At 46.7% G+C, this 18,655-nt stretch overlaps 1 protein-coding gene across 6 annotated transcripts in view; it reads right to left on the reverse strand.

Moving 5' to 3' along the window:
* The window catches only part of STX18 (syntaxin 18), an 897,615-nt gene that overhangs the window by 707,284 nt on the left and 171,676 nt on the right, over nucleotides 1–18,655 (reverse strand). For all 6 annotated transcript variants that reach the window (XM_078686654.1, XM_078686620.1, XM_078686645.1 and 3 more), the window contains one exon: nucleotides 11,090–11,199. In XM_078686654.1, the coding sequence (XP_078542780.1) occupies nucleotides 11,090–11,199 (110 nt within the window). The remainder of the gene's footprint in view (nucleotides 1–11,089; nucleotides 11,200–18,655) is intronic.

The following is an 18,655-nucleotide window of genomic DNA, read 5'->3' on the forward strand; positions in this document are numbered from 1 at the left end:
TCCCATTGCACGCTGACAGTCAGTATTTATTCGCATTTTCATTCTAAAATAGGCAATTCACATATCAAAGGTGACATCAACACTACTGTGAGTCCCCCAGAGTGTTAAACCGAGTTGTCAAGGATGATTGCCAAACTCCCAAATGTGGCAGCACTCTACTACAATATGTTGATGACAGATATACTCCTCTGTAGCACCAAAGAGCAAGAGTGCTGGCAGGATACAATTGCTCTGCCTTACAGACAGTAGAGTCTACTTTGTTGATGGTTCTTCTACCATTGATGAAGAGACAGGAATAAGATACACAGGAGCTGCAGTTGTCAGAGCACAGCAGAATAACTACTTTGATTCTCTAGACATTGTACAGCAGATAGCATTGCCATCACGTTACTCAGCACAAGCAGCAGAGTTAGTGGCGCTAATTACAGCCCTCAAACATGGAATTGATGAAAGAGTTACTGTATATTCTGATTCTGCTTATGTTACCACAACACCACATTCCAGCATCTTGAGATGGAAAAGGTGTGGATTTCTCAAAAAAGATGGCACACCTGTTATGCACAAACACTGCCAACAGAAATGGCTGTAGTAAAATATGCTGCACACACAAATGGCCAAGATTTCGTGTCCAGAGGAAATGCCATGGCAGATTGGGCTGCAAAAAGAACAGCTAGAGGGCCCGACTTATACCATCTCTAATATCAGTATAAAATGACTGCACCCCCATTCTGCTTACCCAAGATGCACCCTCAGCAGTGCAGGAAGATACTTAAGATACAGTTGATGACCATAGTGAGTCACCACTCTCAGATACCCCTGACCCTACAGTTACATACACTGTTCATGATACACAGCAATATGATCTCATTGCACAACTGCACCTCAGAGAGATACAGGTAAAGTGCCCCACCTAAAGAAAAAGAGTTGTGGAAGAAGAGGGGAGTACACAGGATGCATCAGATTTTATTTATTTATTTATTTACAGACAGACAATGACAGGAAGGCTTTTTCAAATAGCTCACGCTTAGTTGCACCTTCCTACACATTTCCCTCGTGATATCCTGTCCACAACCTTGCAGATAGAGTGGTTCATCCCCAATGCATATGAGCATATACAACTCTTTGTTCATCAATGCCTCAATTGTCATAAGTATTCCCCGAACCCCGCTCTGAAAACAGTCGCATCAACAATACCAAGGCCCAAGGGTCTTTTAGAGAGCTCCACATTGACTATGTAGACATGACTGACAGATGCCAGAATTACCGATACCTCATTGTAGTGGTATGTCCTTTTTCACGGAGGATTGAAGCTGGACCATGTGCCCATTGTGGCACAAAGGCTGCACCTACCTTCCTTCATTTTTCAAACGCCATGTTTGACTCAATTGCGACAATGTTGGGAGTAAAACATAAGTTGACTTCAGCCTATCACCCCCAAAACAATGGTATTTGTGAGTGCCTCAACGGCCTGTTCAAAGCCAACATCAGTAAGATAAGTGCCTAATTGGAAAGAAATTGCTATATTACCAATCCGTTGCTCTGGTTACACTAAGAAAAAGTCCCAGTTCTGATCATTACCTCACATCTCACCAGCTTGTCACTGACAGATCAATGAATATGGTTGTTCTCTCCACCAGACCCAAACAAGACGCTGAACTTTCTTCTGAGATTGTAAAAGATGAACTGTTTGTTCATTTATGTGCCCTAATGCGTGCTTCAAAGTTCCTTTACATTCAGATACCAAAGACAAAGAACAAGGGTCATACTTCTAATGAACTTCCGCCTATCTGCCTTGGGACACACATCTTTGTACAAGAAGCAGTACGGAAGAGGAGAGACCTCAAATTCAACGAACACTTGCAAATTGACTTTTTACCCACATCTGTCCGAAAAGCCAAAAAGGAATGGTATCATCGAAGCCACGTGCGGGTCCACCCGGCACCATCCGAGATTTGAACATTGACCGAGAGAAGGGCATCATGTACCAACTGACTATCCAAGATCAAGAATGTGGAGATCGTATGATGGCCTACGGACTGAGAAGCAGCAACAGACCCACCTCACATGTCGAGTTTTCAATGAAAAAGATATGTACAGTCGCCATTGTTTTCTTTGTTATGTTTGTAGTTTCAGTAGCTGTATTCCACTGGTTTACAGTACGTTCAGAGAAAGAAAGAGAAGCTACTAGCAATGTGAGATCTGACGCCACAACAGGGCACCCCATGTTCAAGTCACTTCCTGGTAACAAGCAAAATGGGATAAGCACCAGCAATAGTTATGACACCTATGCACCACCCACCTTGACACCTTCCTCACCCCAAGCAGACCCCACAGAATGGGACATGGTACCTGATCTCACCCTGAATCCCCCCTATGATAGATACACCTATAGGTTCCCGCCAATATAAATGAGGTGTTAGAGATAAAATGGGTCGCGGGAAAGTGCCAGTCAAATATACATCACGTACCCAACGTAAGGAAGAACAGGCTTTGCAAATTTCAGACTGGGTCAGTAATCTCCAAAACACAGTTGTTTACACCTTCGACCAGCACTCTATGCCTGATTTCCACTCCCAGCGCCCTGGTAAGCCAGCAGAGGATAATGGGATTCACAATGCTCTATTAGGCAACACGTGGTACAGAGACATGAGGGAGGTTGGAAGAAAGGTCACAAATGAGTCCTGCTTTGTATGTTCACACATTCCTCACGCTGTAGGCGCAGATAAATTGCTCTTTCCTAAAGAAGTCCCACCGCCCACATCCAAATGTCTTTTTAACCTGTTTCTTTGCGGCATACATGGTCAGATACAGCTCCACTCAGCCAAAGTGGATAATGCATTTGTAAATACCACAGAGTGGGATGACAAGTATGTAACATTTACAGTCATCACTAATCCATTGGAAATTGAAAGGAGAATGGAGGTTTACCGTGATATGAAAGTACCTGCCGACATAATGCAGGTTTGGGAACATCACTATAAGATACTAGGGTACTTCACCTTACCAACGCCCCCATCGAAATGCCACTCACCCGAACATCAACAAGCTAACCATACACATGACCTCGTCAGTGGAGACCAATTCTGCACCTGAAGGCCAATATTTATTTCAACAGCAAGTGGAATGGTCCACATGACTTAATATGTAAGGCAGCCTCCTTAGGTAGCCCAATTGTAGGACAAGAGAATTATTTCAATGAGGATATAGAGAGGGAGTGTGCTGAGATATGGGCTCAGGAAACTAGAAGATGCACTTTCAATGAGGGTACACCATACAAAAAGAAAAGAGCATACAAGCTAAAGTCTCCTCTCCTTTGCTTCCTAGGTAATGGAACAGTTCCTGTGGGTCGAAATACTAATTGCAGTAACACACTTTTTAATTCGGACCTTAAGTATGGCACCTCCAGCCTCATGGACATCTATTGGGCCTGCGGAGATCACATCTATTTGCAGCAGCCTCCCCAATAGCAAGGACTTTGTTCCATTGTGACGATGCATGAACTGCATCTGGTTGTTCCAGCAGCGAACAGTCCCAACATTCATACCCACCCGATGACAGGTGATGTCACCTTGCTCCACCACCAGAAAAGGGAAGCCAAGAAGTATTTCTCAGATGGCCCTTTTCATGAGATTCCACAAGAATTTCGCCTTTTCAACGATGCTGAACTTTTCTTCAGGGGCGTTATCCCCCTGTTCCAGTCCAAAGCCAATGCTCGCTGGCTCCAAGTGACCAGGTACGAGCTGATGCAGCTTGTCAACAACACCCATGATGGGTTCAACGCCGTGAAAGAAGAACTACGACCTATGAGACTCATGGTTCTGGAACACCACTATGTTCTGGACCAGCTAACTGCGATGAATAGTGGTGGATGCGCCAAAGTGGGAAAGTCGTCCTGCTGTGTCTTCAGTTTGGCCAATGATGCGGATAACGGAACACTTACAAAGGCCATTGAGGACTTGGACAATTTGGGGAGACAGATGCCTGAGGAAAGAGGTGCAAAAGCAGATGTTTTACGTAATTGGTCCAACTTGGACTGGATGCCTTCATGGCTATCTGCAGTACTAAAATTTATAATGCCTATATTATGTGTGTTGGTGCTGTTGTATTGCGGAACACAGATTATGCGGTATTGTGTTAAGAGATTGAGGTCTAAGGTAGTTGAGATGAACTATAAAGACTCAGGAGAATACACAGGAATACGCACGGGACAAGGGGACGGGGAAGAGTTAGCAATGTTAAACATAGTAGAGCTTACCATCCCTGACTCTCGCACATTACAGGTTCCTCTTGATAGTCAGTACCAGGCCCAGGTGCATAGTGGCCCACCACTTCCCTCAGGGAGAGACGTGGTACATCCTTATGAGACAATGTGTGACAAATTAGGGGGACCACATGAAGACTTAGGCACTGCCCTGAACACCGAAGAGTCGCTTCTTCATGACTCACCATGGCCACTCCCCCCCAGCACCGGCTAAACATGCGGATTGAATAATGTTCAATGTTGTTCAATAATATGAACAAGAGAGGGGAACGAGAGAGGGATATATTTTACTGTATAAATATCAGCTAGCATAGACCCCTGTGTGTAGGCCTTACTGTTCGAAAATATAGGCCTTGGTTAAATTGGCCACAGTACTGCCATTTCTGTAAAGTAAGCAGAAAGCAGGTCTGATCAAGAATTCATCCAGTCCCACTGTCTGCGAGGCTACTCGCTCCTGTTCTGGCCCCCACCCTGCTTGTGTGCTAAGGGTCAACTTCCACCCAATTCTTTCGACATGACAGAAGACCACATCCTCTAACTGTATTTGAGAAAAGAGGAACTTAGCCTCAGCAGTGCCATGCAGCTGTGATCGGCGTGGTAACAGGATGTACAGATGGTACATCCTCACATAATATGTACTCCCTTTAGGCTCTTTTTCTGTTAAACTAAAGCTAAAGCTAATTTACGGTAAGCCTCAAGTCAACAAGGCAAGACCTTTGGTCTAGCATAAAGTACCATGTTTGCGGGAAAAGGCTGCTTTTTGAACATATGGATGGGAAGGCCACGGAACAGACCATTAATGACGCAGGATGAATAAATAGCACGAGGTGGCTCAAGATGGCGTTACCATAGACCCCTCACCACCTTAAAACATATAATAAGGAGGTTCACAAAGACCTATATGAATTACTCCTCGTAAGTGAGTTCTTCCCAAGGGTTACTTGAGAACCCTTGTATTAGTACATGTACTTTAATTTTGCTGCCTTATGTTATATTCTGTCTTATGAAATGTTATATTCACCTTGCCTTCTTTTAACCTTGCTTTCTCCTTATTGCATTTGAAATGTACAACTTGTAATTGCAGGATTTCTCACTTATAGGCAGATGTGAGTATTCCCAGATAATATGTACTTTGCTTTTTGAATGCATTTCTGCTGCAAATGATAAATGTGTCTTAAGGTTTAAACCTTCTCTCTGACTACCTGAAAACTGTCATTCTGTAAATGATGTCTACGAGGCTACCTGAGAATGCGAAGCTCTGGACACAGAACTAATGTGATTTTTATGCCTTTATATTAAAGTATCTAGAAGTTGCATCTTCTTAATAAAACTGTTAACCTTTCAGCTTCAGTTTCCACGGCTCACATATCTGTTTTCTCTATTTTTAGAGCAAGCGTTCCTGCACACACCGGTACAAATTAAGGTGCTCCTTTGTCCCTAGCTAACGCTCACAATCATCCCAGCACAGGCTTCTGAGCCGCTGCGCCCAGCCCCTTGACCCTTTGCCCCGTAATAAATCTCCCTCTATCACCACCACCACAAGAGACCTTTTTTCATTCGAGATGTGACTCTGACCATATCGTTGAAGGTTCCGGAAACTTGAGTCTATTGTTTGTCCAACTCCTCCTGAATAGGTCTAATTTTTAGCCAGCAGTGAGGGACAAGAGGGATGCAAGAGGACAACATCCCTAGGAAAGATTTAAACTGTCGGACAGAAGCGGACTTTTTTAATAAGAGGGAGGCTGCTGCACTGTAAAGACACAGGCGTCTTTCGTGCGACACAAAAGCTTTTGCTAGCTTGGAGTCTAGAATGGCTCCCAAGAACAGCCTGTTTTGAGCAGTGAGAAAATGAGACCTTTCCATGTTGAATGTGAGGCCCAGGGACTGAAAGAGGGACTTACAGATTTGAGTATGTTTGGAAGCCTGCTCGAATGATCGTGCCTTTAGCAGGCAGTCGTCCAGATATGGAAAGATTTGTACACGTTGTAGGCGAAGGTAAGCTGCCACTGGTGGGAGACTTTGGTGAAAACACGGGGAGCGGCACGAAGGCCGAATGGAAGAACCTTGAATTGGAAGTCCTTCCCGGCTACTCTGAATCGGAGAAATTTTCTGTGCCTCCGCAGAATTGGAGGATGAAAATAAGCATCTTGGAGATCCAAAGTTGTCATGTACTCTCCCTGAGATAGCAAAGGAAGCACCTCCTGAAGGGACAACACGCAAAATGTTTGCTTTTTGATGTATTTCTTTAGGACACGTAAGTCCAGGATGGGTCGCCATTCTCCCGACTTTTTCTGTATGAGGAAGAAACTCGAATAAAAACCTCTGCCTCTTTGTAGTTTTGGTACCACTTCGATAGCACCTTTTCTTAACAGAATTGTGAGTTGGTTTAAAAGTTCTTTCAGGTGGGCAGGAGGAGAACCTCTTGGTGGAGAAATGGGAGGAATCTTTAGAAACTCCAATGCATGTCCCCTGCGTACAATATCCAGAACCCATTGATCTGTAGTAATCAGTGACCATTTTGAGTAAAAGTGAGAGATTCGACCTCCAACCCTTGAACAAAAGCGCAGAGTTAGAGATGGTGAGTGGAACAAGTCATTGTTTTTTGGATGAGTCCTTTCCTCTGTAAGAGGATTTGCCTCTGTATGGTCTCTAGGACGAAGAATGCTGTTGCCTGTACGACTGTTGACCTTGGGAGGAGTAACGTTGTTGTCCTTGTTTGTACTGACTGGAATTTCCTCAAAAGGAAGACTAGGATGCACAACCTCTTGCGCCTCGAAAAGTTTGCTTTTTGAATTGGAGAGTTCCGAGAGCACGGGCCGTGTCGGTGTCTTTCTTTATTGTTTGAAGGCCATCGTCAATATGTTGGCCAAATAAAGATATGCCATCGTAAGGCATGTCTAATATTTTCGTCTGCACTCTTGACGAAAAGACGTGGCCTTTAGCCAGCCCTGTCTCCTGAGAACAGCCGCACCAGCCAAAAGGCGGAAACCAGTGGAAGATACGTCTATAGAACAATCAATCATTTCAGAAGAAATCTTCTCTCCTTCATGAAGATTTTTTAAGGCCTCAGCTTTAGAAGATTCTGGTATCAATTCTAGAAGAGAGGAAATGTCCAACCACATTTGCCGGTCGTAACGAGCAAGGATCGCCATTGAATTGGCTACCCGCACAGTAGTTGCTGCCATTGTGGATTTTTTTTTGCCTAAAGCATCAAGACTTCTACCTTCTCGGTCAGGTGGTGCAGATATTTGAGATGAAGGATTTTTAGACCGACGTTGTGCCGCCTGAGTAATAATGGGATCAGGCTTTGTAGAAATTAGACAAGCAGGTGTATTTGTAGGTGCCTTTTATTTTTTATCCAGCCTTTTCAGAATAGCTGGTATTGAATTGGGGTTTTGCATGATTTTAAGCCCTTCTTGCCAAATAAAATCGATGATGGGAATAGAACGCACTTGTTTTTGAGGCTGTTCTTTAAAATCATATCAGAAACAATCTTCTTCTGTAGTAGTCATAGGAAGTTGGAATCGTGTTGCCGCTCTTTCCAGGAGTAAATGAAAACCACCTATGTCTACAGGTGGAGAATCCAGGGGAGGTGAAGAATCCAGGGGAGCTGGAGTAGGAGATGGCGTTTGGATTTGGTAGTTAACCCATTCAGAGAGAATGGATCTGTCGTCCAGCTCACCTTCCTCTCTGTTATCATCATCATCATCATCATCATTATCGTCATTGTTCTCTACTATGACTTGAGGAGTATCTTGATGTTGAGTCTTGGCCGTCGACGTAGAAGGTGTGAGTAATGGCTCTTTAGTAGGAAGAGGCTGCATAGGTGTTTGAGGTACTGGAGAGGCCTGTACTGAGCTAGGGAAACGGCGGTAGTAATCATCCAGCATGAATTGTAGATTCAAGATGAGTGTTAAAGGCATCTGTGCATTAATAGGTTCTTGCTCAGGTTGTGTGCCATAAGTAGAATAATCTTCTTCTTCTTCCTCTAAGTCTTCATCCTCATTCGAGGCCTGACACTTTATAAGAAGTTCAGAGGGACTGCGAGCAGCCCGGAATCTATCATCATCTTCAGAATCTTCATCATCTGAAGAAAATAGCGCAGTTGCAGGTTGAGAAGAAGTTTGGATTGGCATTAGTGTATCCAAAGAAAAGTGTCGCCGCTGAAGTAGAGAACTTGAGGATTTCAATGGTACTAAATCCTTGGAAGCAGTAATCAGCGTTTCTGTCTAAGCCACCGTCGACTAAGCCACCGTCGACTAAGACGCCATCGACTAAGACGCCGCCAAAGACGAAGCCGCCGCCGACTAGGCTACCGCCAACAAAGCCACGGCCGACAAAGCCACGGCCGACAAAGCCACGGCCGACAAAGCCACCGCCGACAAAGCCACCGCCGACAAAGCCACCGCCGACGAGGCTACCGTCGACGAGGCTACCGTCGACGAGGCTACCGTCGACGAGGCTACCGTCGTTGAAGCCACCGTCGACGAAGCCACTGTCGACGCCGAAGAATGCGTAGATGAATTCTTCTTCTTCAATTTACTTGACACCGTCGACGAGGTCAAAGGCAACGTAGACGAAATAGGCCTCACCTTAACAGAACTCGCCCCTCTTGAAGTAGGTTGATCCATATGGTGTTTCGTCACCACTTTAGGTTTTTGAGATACCTTTTGGTGTTCACTGGTTCTCTTAAGGGATGAAGAAGTTTTGACTGAAGACACACTCTACATCAGAAAGAGGGTTCTCTGAAGTCTTCAACTTCTGTAGCCACAGAAGGAGACGCCCTTCTCTGTCCTTCAAGGTCTTCTGGGAGAAGGTTCTACATATCTTACAATCCTTGACTTGGTGTTCAGGATATAGGCAATATATGCACTTTTTAATGAGGATCTTCAGAATTAAGTCTCTGTTTTCCACAGGTTCCACAAGGTCTGAAGAGGGACTTCTTGGTGGTAGACATCTTAAAATTGGATTTCTGAGAAGAAATGAGAAGAAAACTGAGCAGAGCTCAGGGAGACTCCCTTCACACGAGGTGCGGTAGAAAATCTGAGGGCCTGGGCCTCTGAGGAGAACATTCTAAGAGGGTGCGGACGCCTGATTGGCCGGAATTTGGATCAAAACATAATGACTATGAAATATCGTAGTAGTGATATGTGGTCTATCTAGGAAAAACTCTATTGTTTTTGCTTTCTCTATGTATATATGCTTGTGTTATGGCTACATTGCTATGTTATGTACCGTGGGACTCACACTTAGACGACGGAGAATATTCAAGCATGTAAATCTATGAAAGACACCCCAATACTGGAGAAGTACTGCTGCCATGAAGCTGAAAAGGGTCCGGTGGAATCCAAGCCTGGATTCTGGAAGGAAGGAACCTGAAGGCAGAGTCTGGGTCACTTGAGAGAGAACAGGGGCTCGGTAGACAAATGCCCACCGATGTCGGGTGCTTCAGGTGTGAAGGAGGGATGCTTGACTCTGCAGCCACGAGGACCAGCAGGCGTCGACGACAACCAGGAGCCGGATGCGAGCTGTACTACGAAGGATGTTGAGTGCTGAGGGGGGTCAGTGTCCGGCTGGAGCACCAAAAAGCCTAGGCAAAAGCAACCCACGCAGGAAGGTCAAGCAGGTTACGGTGTGGACTAACAAGGTCCAGGGGACTCACCAAGCTGTGGGGTGTCAGGGAACATCTGAAGCAACAAAGGAAAGTCCAACAGAAATCAAGATGACCCTCCGGAGGACCCACAGGCCGAATGACAGAAGTCACAAGTGGACCTCGAGCAAAGTTGCAAAGTACCAGCCTAAGGAGCACTTGGTGCGAGGAGGCCGGAGGTCTTTGGTGCAAATACTACTCGGGGTCAGGACTACATGGAGTCCAATGCACAAGCTCGGGAATCGCCAACAAGCATATGCAACTGCAAATGGGCACAGTGCACAGAGGTACAGGTTATGCAGTCCCCACCAGGCATACTGGCCTCAAACTTGCTGAAAGGTCAGATCAACCTCAGGGACGTTCAAAAACCCACCTCCTGTATTGCTGAAATCTTTGTAGTCCGCAGGAACTCAATGGAGTTTGTTACATCGGCAGAAGGCTGTACTGACGCAGCTAGGCCCGAAGGCCGCCACAATGTTTTCGACCGAAAATGGAGATTCCCGATCAATTCAATACACAGAAAATAGGAAAACGCCTACGATAACAATACCGTCAAGGGTACAGTGGATTGTGCACCAAGGGGAACCCGAAAAACGGCTTCGAACCAGAGCGCAGCAATACACATCCGAACCAGATGGCAGAAAGAAAACAATCTAACAATGGAGTTGATGCCCATTCCCACACTATCTACAAAAGGAGGAGTCACTTTACCTCATGACTGGAAAAGACTTCTTTGAAGAACAACAACTTGGAAACATCCAGATCCAACACTAGACGGCAGAAGTATGCAAGGCATGTGTATTTACAGCACACATGCCTCGAACACTGGAATTCCTTGTAGGGTATGTTACTTAGAACGTATTCATATGACACCAATACCTGGAACTCAAAGATTTAAGAAACCTACATTTGTGCACAGCTCTTCATAAATGCAACATCTGTATAGCCATCTGCACAAATATCCTAGTGGTAGGCAGTTTTAATTATTAAGATTGAAACAAAAAGCATTTTAATTAGGAAGTCTCGCCGCAGTAAATTTCATAGAGTCGAAGATTCAAAAGCTGTAAATATCAGAGGTTTCAGAGATACTTTTTAATAGAAAGTTGAGTTTTCATTTTGGAGGGCTGTAGCTTTGACTGACAAACACTAATTAGCTCAACAGTTGTTTTTATTCTGACCTGTGGCCTCCTCGTCAAAGTTCATTTCTTCGCCTGCGTCTGTCGAGTTAACCAATACATTCTCAGGTGCTGTTCTAGACTTGTTGCTCTGCTCTGGCTGAAGTCTGGACCTACAAATAGAAACATGTTAAGTTAAAGACTTCTAGGTTTTCTTCAGATCCTTATATTCATCATGTTAATAATAAAATTACTAAGGAAATGCACTTATGGGAGAGGAAGAAAGGTGTACAAGAACATTTGCATAACTAAATGCACGGCTTTTATTGTGAGTAGGGATTTGTTATGCTCCCTTTGCCACTGGAATCATGCACCTGGCTGAAGAGTCAATAATAAGGATGAAAACGGTCCTAGGTTGCCCAGTTCAGAGAGAACTTGGCTTGGCAGTCAGGCTAGACTAGTCCCATTGGAGCAGGCTCAAGACTGATTTGCATATGTCTGGGTCAAACTGAGATGGCATGGTGGGCGGAAAACAATGGATTGGGATCCGGCCCAGAGCGATTGCCAATGGCTGAGATTAATTCAAGCATTCCATCCATCACATTGTTGTTTTATTTCGAGGTTGGCAATGAACATTTCAGAGAACAGGAGCTGATGGTGAAATGACATAGCAAAAGTGGTGTAAACCTTTTACAATTTAATGCTGGTAAGACAGAGGTGATTGTATGTGCAGCAAACAGGATTCCTCGTCCTCTCCTTAACAACTTTTGGCCCCCGGGCTTTTCTAATACAGCCCGGCCAAAAAAAACTGTACGCAACTTGGGCATTATGTTTGATAGCAGGCTTTCTTTGGAAGCCCAGGTGACAAAGACAACAGCCTCATGCTTTGCGATTATCAGGTCCCTTCGCTAAAGTGTTCCACTCCTACCTGCCCAGGCGCGCGCGTTGGTGGCAAGGTGTTAGCATATATTGCAGTATTATACCTCTAATTGTACAATGATTTCTCTTGTAACCTGCACACTTGTCACTTTTTCCTCGTGTGCTACCTCATGTATTTCGTTTGCTCACAATTGTCACTTTTACCTCATGTAACTTAACGTCTGCTTTTGTAATCTGTTCACGTGTAATGTTCTCTTCATGTATCACTTCATGTATCAATTCTGTTCCTATTGTGAAGCGCTCTGACGCCTTCGGGTAAAGTCCGCGCTATATAAAAACGCATAAATAAATAAATAAAGGTGTACCATCCTCAGTAGGCTAGATTATTGTAACGCCCTCCTGCTGTACTCTCCCAATTTTCTGCTGGACAGATTACAAAGGATTCAGTCAGCAGCAGCCAGATTTGTTCTAGGGCTGCCTAGAAGATCCTCCGCTTCTGCAGCTTTAGCAAGACTCCACTGACTCCCTTTGAGACAGAGGGTACAGTTTAAGTCTCTCTGCCTAGTTTTTAAAGCCCTTCACAGGGTAGGACCAGCGCTGCTGCGCAAAAAAATTGTCTGGTACACCCCTTCAAGACTGCTCGGCTCTTCTTCAGCCTGACTGGTGAAGGTGCCAAAATTTAGGAAAGTCAGGTCAGGGGGTAGATCCTTTGAAGTAGCAGCAGCAAGATTGTGGAACAAACTTCCCTGGGAGATTAGGCAAATTAGGGAACCTCTCCCCTTTAGGAGACGTGTAAAAACTTGGCTGTTCCCAAGCGTGGAAGGGTATACTCAGACATGAGTCCCTTGCTCACTGCTCCATCAGGATTCAAGCAAGCCGGGCCGACGACGCCTGAAATGGCAGAAACCGGTCCCCGGAAGCTTGTCTCCTTTCTGGTGAAGAATTGGCTTGGTAGTTTGGTCTGCCCTGTTCCCATGATGCACTGGGCCAGGGACAGACTAATTTGCATATAGCCAGGTTCTGAGCTGGGATGGGGCAGTGAGCTAAATAACGGTGATGGATCAAGCCCTGATCTTTGGACTGGGTAAGAGTGGTCTGCTTAATTCAGACACTCTGTTCATCACCACCCCCTTTTCTGAATCGTTCCCTATGTACTAGCTGGTCGGCTTCTGCTTCTGACCTACTTCCTTTTTTGAGTCGCTTAGCGCCAGGATGCCTGCAAGGTGATGGTGCGCTATACAATTTACATAAATAAATAAAATAAACAACTAACTTGAACCTGCAGATTTAGGATTTGACAGAACATTTTCAAGGGCTAGACATGTCAAAAAAGCTTCACTTTACCGTGGCATTTAACTGGCAGTTCGATCTGTGGAAGTGTCTGGAGTTCTGGCTAGAACAGCAAAAACAGTGGAGTCCGTTTTTCCTGTAAACCAGGGCATTGGCTGACCTTCATCTCTCGAGTGGAAGGCTAAGTGTGTGAGTAACGCTTGTACTGGTTTTGATTTTAGTGCTGGTTGGGGGTGCAGAGTTTTCCTTATTAGCCTGTCCTGTTAGCACATATATAGCTCCCTTATCACCCCTTCCTGTTCAGCAATGTGTGCTCTTTTGCAATCTATTATAGTCAACTGCACATTTCTGGGTAGGCTGGTCGCTCCTCATTGCCCTAATTCTTCAATCTCAGTTTGTTCAGTAAACTACATCCAATAAGTATTCGTATCAGTATTACTCAATTCGACCTTCGCAGTTGGCACTTCTCTGCCTAAACTACAAAGCTAGAGTTTCAACAGAGGTACTGGATAATTTCATGACATTCAACACTTGATATTCAGGTGTGGACAGGGAACTATCGCCTTTTCCACTTGTTTGATTAACCTGATTACACGGACAATAGCTCAGAGATGATATTTGTTGGCCTCACAGAGTTATGAGTCACCATGTACAGGGTTAAACTTATAGGAATTTTGAGTGCTGGCTTAATTTCTCCTACTACAGGTCTTTGGTTATGAATTCTTAGTGAGGACCGGAGGCTTCAGATTATGCTTTTCCTTCTTCGCTCTTAATTTTAGTACAAAACTCACAGCAGCCTAGGAAAGCATAAACAAATGCTTATATTCCAGAACAAAGGGAAAAGAACATTAAACAACGAAAAAGAACACTCAGATCTCGGATAAACCAACTACAAATTCCATCACTCCATTAGGGCAGTGCACAGAGTTAGTCCTTTGACAGTGTCCATGACAGTTAGATAGGACGTCCATCTTGTGTCAACTTCCTGTTCTTCGCTGCTTCGCAGCCAGTTAAGTAATTGTTCCTTTTTCTCTGCTTGAGACGTGTGGATAGCTGATTGAATTCATTATTATTGCGTTGTGTGGGGGCTCTGTGGTGCTTAAGGTAATGATATTGTTGTGCCGTTTCTTTCAGAGCCCCGTTTGATCGTGGGAAGGTTCTTCGATCCTAACGCGATCTTCCCGATAATTGCGGTGCATTTCTGCCCGCTAGGGGGAGCCACAGCGTCTCGTTCCTCCACAGCGCAGTTTCTCCTCACAGAGAGGAACCGCGCTGAGGAGAGAGACAAGCCGGAGCCTTGCCCCTGCTGCCTCATCTGAATGCCCATGAGATCTGGGTCCGTATTTTGCCCCACATTATTTGAACACCCCACGAGGGTCTGTACGGCGGTTTTAACCACGATTGACGCCTGCGGGTGGTTTGCAGCACTGACAGCGGGTTTTGACCGCGTTGGGTACCAGTGAGTGCATTAGGCATTTCTAGACTTCTGTGGCAGCGCGCAGGGAGGCGGTTGTGACACGGTCTCTTGAAGAGGGTCAGCGCGCTCAGGGGCTGGTGCTGCCTCAATCTCCAGATTTCAACCGGTCCTAAAAGTTGACTGGCCTGAGGCCCGCCCACAAACAGTGCTGTTCTCCAAAGCCTTTTCCCAGTCCATCATATCTGGTTATTGCCTGACATTGCAAAGTTCTAACTGTTCCCTAGGCATGGAGCAGGAGGGCTATAATGAGGAAGAAGAAACTCATCAGTACATTAACGATGATGAGTTCTTCAATGCGGTGGACAGCTCGATCTACCGCTGCGTCACGGAGATAGTAGGCCCGAAGGAAGAGCGCCCGTCCACCCGCGTTGTGGAGGAGTGCACAAAATTGGCGCAAGCACATTTAGGGACAACGGTAAATGCCCCATCCCCCATAGGAGACAATCCCTCAGCCCCCAAGAAGGCTTGCAGGTGAGAGGTATTCGGTAGGGACGCAGGGTGTGGACAGGGACGCCTTTGAGCGTTTGCGTGACGCTCTTTTGGCTAAGGCGACCAATCCCACCCCTGCGCCTCTGCCAGCCTCCTATTCCTCGGTATCTATGGGTACGGCTCCCTCATTCCCTGGGGGGGGGGGTGTCACCGGCAGACAAGGACTATGACGAAGGGTCGGTGCGTTCTTGCCAACACTTCAGAGGTCGAGGTGGCTTCAAGAATACCTCCGGCAACAACAGTTCCAACGGTGTCATCCCTGCAGACCAGGTTCGAATTGGTAGCTGGCTAGCGGCCTTCCCAGAGGCTTGGGCGGCGGTTACTGCGGACGCGTGGGTCTTACAGACTATTCGCGGTTTTCACAGACTTTCACGATCATCCTCGCCAAGCGAGGCCTCCGCGCCCTATAGTTTTTTCGAATGACCGATGCGCAGCTGATCGACGATGAGGTCTCAGAGCTGCTCCGCAAAGGGGCCATTTGCCGGTCAACTCGACATTCTTCAGGTTTCCTCAGCAATATTTTCCTTGTGGAAAAAACCGATGGAGGAAAACGTCCGGTGATCAACCACAAGGAATTCAACGGGTGGTTGGTCTACCATCATTTCAAGATGGAGGGAATCCATCTTCTTCGGGACGTGCTTCTTCCAAAAGATTGGATGGTCCTTTTGGACCTCAAGGACACGTACCTGGTGGTACCCATTCATCCCCCGCACCGTCTGTTACTATAGTTTATCTGGAAGTATCAGATATTCAAATTCACTGCCATTCCATTCGGGCTTTCTTCAGCCCCTTGGTGGTGTTTCACCAAGCTGTTCACCCGGCGGTGGAATTTCTGCAGAGTCAGGGTATTCGGATGATTGTCTACTTGGACGACATCCTCTTGATGGCCCAATGCCCCGAGACGTTGGGCTTTCAGCTTCAGCAGACTATTTCCCTGCTACAAGGGCTGGGGTTTGTCATCAACAAGGACAAGTCCATTCTCTCACCGTCTCAGAGAGTGGTTGTGGACGTGGGGGTGTGGCGGACCGGAATACCAAGCGCGGAGGCCGTATGTAGTGGGCAATGTTTGTTTTATTTTATGTCCTTGAGAAACAGGGCAGGTGACAGTCTTGTAATCACAACAAAAATCAGCTCCTCGGGTAGAAGGATGTGTCCGGTCCGGGACGCGTGGAAAGCAGGGTCTTCCGGAGTACCGGTCTGGGTCGTCCTCGGAGGTTCCGGGAGGGGAAACAAAGAAACAAAACAAAGGAGCCGTTAGTCTCACCGGACTTCGTAGGTCGGACCCTTGTACCAACACCGGGGTATCCGTGAGGGGAAGAAACCGACAGTGAGGAGGGGACGGTAGGGTCGGGGTAGGTATGGGACACAAGACGGGTATTGAGAGCTGGTAGACGTGCTGAGTGGAGGGACGTGAATGGGACAAAGGGGATTTATCTACAAAGTGGTATGGTGCTTTACAATATATATACAGTGCTACAGGTGACGGCGTGATCCTACGGACAGGTCTAGACACAAGGGAGTTATTTACACTGCACCTAATGTGCTACAGGGGTGATTCCGATTCACTCACCCGCTCCGCCGCAACTCTCCAAGTTGAGTTGCGGCCGCTCCCCAGCAACCTCCTGCGGACACCACCAATCTTCGGACCACTCTTCCTCCTCTTCGGTCGCCTTCTCCTTCGCCACTCCGGTCGGGGTCTCCTGCCACAAGCTCAATCCGATGTCTGACTGCTTCCTGTTTCCTGCTTTACCAGCGTCCGGGCCTCGCGAAGGGGAGGTACTTCCGGGGTCAGGAGGGTGTGTTTCCGGGCGGCCGCCGTTCCGGATAGGTTCCTGGAACAGAGGACAGAGGGTTGGACGTTTGGTGGGCCGGGTTGTTGCCATGGACGCTCGGGATGCGGTCTCTGCTTTGTACGAGGGTCTGAAGGGACGCGGAGCAAGGACGGTATGGGAGGGCGCCGCATCACATCCCCCTCCCCTAGCTGTCCTTCTTGTACGGGTTTGGGGCATGGGGTATCGGGAGAGGTAATCGGCGTTGCCTTGTTCTGTTCCCTTTCGGTGTATTGTCCGAAATCTGTAAGGTTGTAGGGCTAGGAACCAGCGGAGGACCCGGTCGTTATGTCCTTTGTTCCGGGCCATCCACTCCAGAGGGGCATGGTCAGTGTAGATGAGAAACTCTCTCCCTTCCAGGTAATACCGTAGGCTCTCAACAGCCCATTTAATGGCTAGTGCTTCCTTCTCCACGACTGCATAACTGGTTTCTCGGGGATATAGTTTACGGCTCAAGTACAATATGGGGTTCTCGTTCCCTCTTCCGTGAGTCTGTGACAGTACTGCCCCTAGACCCTGTTCCGAGGCGTCTGTCTGTAGAAGAAAGGGCCGTGAATAATCCGGGCTTACCAACACAGGTTTGGATGTTAAGGCAGTCTTGAGTCGAGAGAAGGCCTGTTGCAGATTGGGAGTGGGATGTTTTAAGATGGCTTCTGTTTTGGCCGATTTCTTTAACAAGTCAGTGAGGGGGGCTGCAGTTTGGGAGAAGTTGGGAATGAACCTACGGTAATAGCCTAGCAGACCAAGGAATGCCCGGAGGTCCTTTCGGGACTGGGGAAATGGGATGGATTGAATGGCCTCGACTTTCTTTTCCTGTGGACGAATCAGTCCTTCGCCTAAGAGGTACCCAAGATATTTTACCGATTGTGCTGCCAGAGTGGTTTTTTGCGGGATTTATGGTGAAACCGAAGGCGCCTAATGCTGTGACAACTTTGCCTAGATGATCAAGGTGTTCCTCCCAGCTGTTGCTATGGACCACGATATCATCAAGGTAGGCCCCGGCATACCCGGAATGAGGTCTTAACACATGGTTCATAGCCCTTTGGAAGGTGGCTGGTGCACCGTGAAGCCCAAAAGGTAACACAGTGAACTGGAATAAGCCGTCCGGGGTGGAAAAGGCAGTTTTCTTTCGGTCTTGTTCTCTTAATGGGATCTGCCAGTAACCTTTGCAGAGGTCTAAGGTGGATATATATCGGGCTTTCCCTATACGCTCGACCATTTCATCGACACGCGGAAGGGGGTATGTGTCGAAGGATGATATTTTGTTTACCTCACGAAAATCAATGCAAAACCTGACGGACCCGTCAGGTTTTGGCACTAACACTATGGGGGAGTTCCACTCACTGACAGAAGGCTCGATAATCCCCATACCCAGCATCTGTTCGGTTTCCTGCCGTATCACGTTCCTACGGGCTTCGGGGACCCTGTAGGGTCGTAGCCGTACTATCTTTCCTGGTTCTGTCTGTATGACGTGTTCAGTAATCGTCGTGTGACCAGGTGAGGAGGAAAACACTCTCTGTAAGGGCTGTAGCGCCTCCCGTAGGCTCTCTCTCTGCCCCCTGGTCATTTCAGGATCAAAACATGGGTCAAAGGAAAAAGAGGGTTGTAGGACAGTGGTGGATAAGACAGGTCGGGGCCCTTCCCATTTTTTTCAGGTGATTGATA

The sequence above is a fragment of the Lissotriton helveticus genome, chromosome 1_1 (genome assembly GCF_964261635.1).
Source record: "Lissotriton helveticus chromosome 1_1, aLisHel1.1, whole genome shotgun sequence".
Taxonomy (NCBI): Eukaryota; Metazoa; Chordata; class Amphibia; order Caudata; family Salamandridae; genus Lissotriton; species Lissotriton helveticus.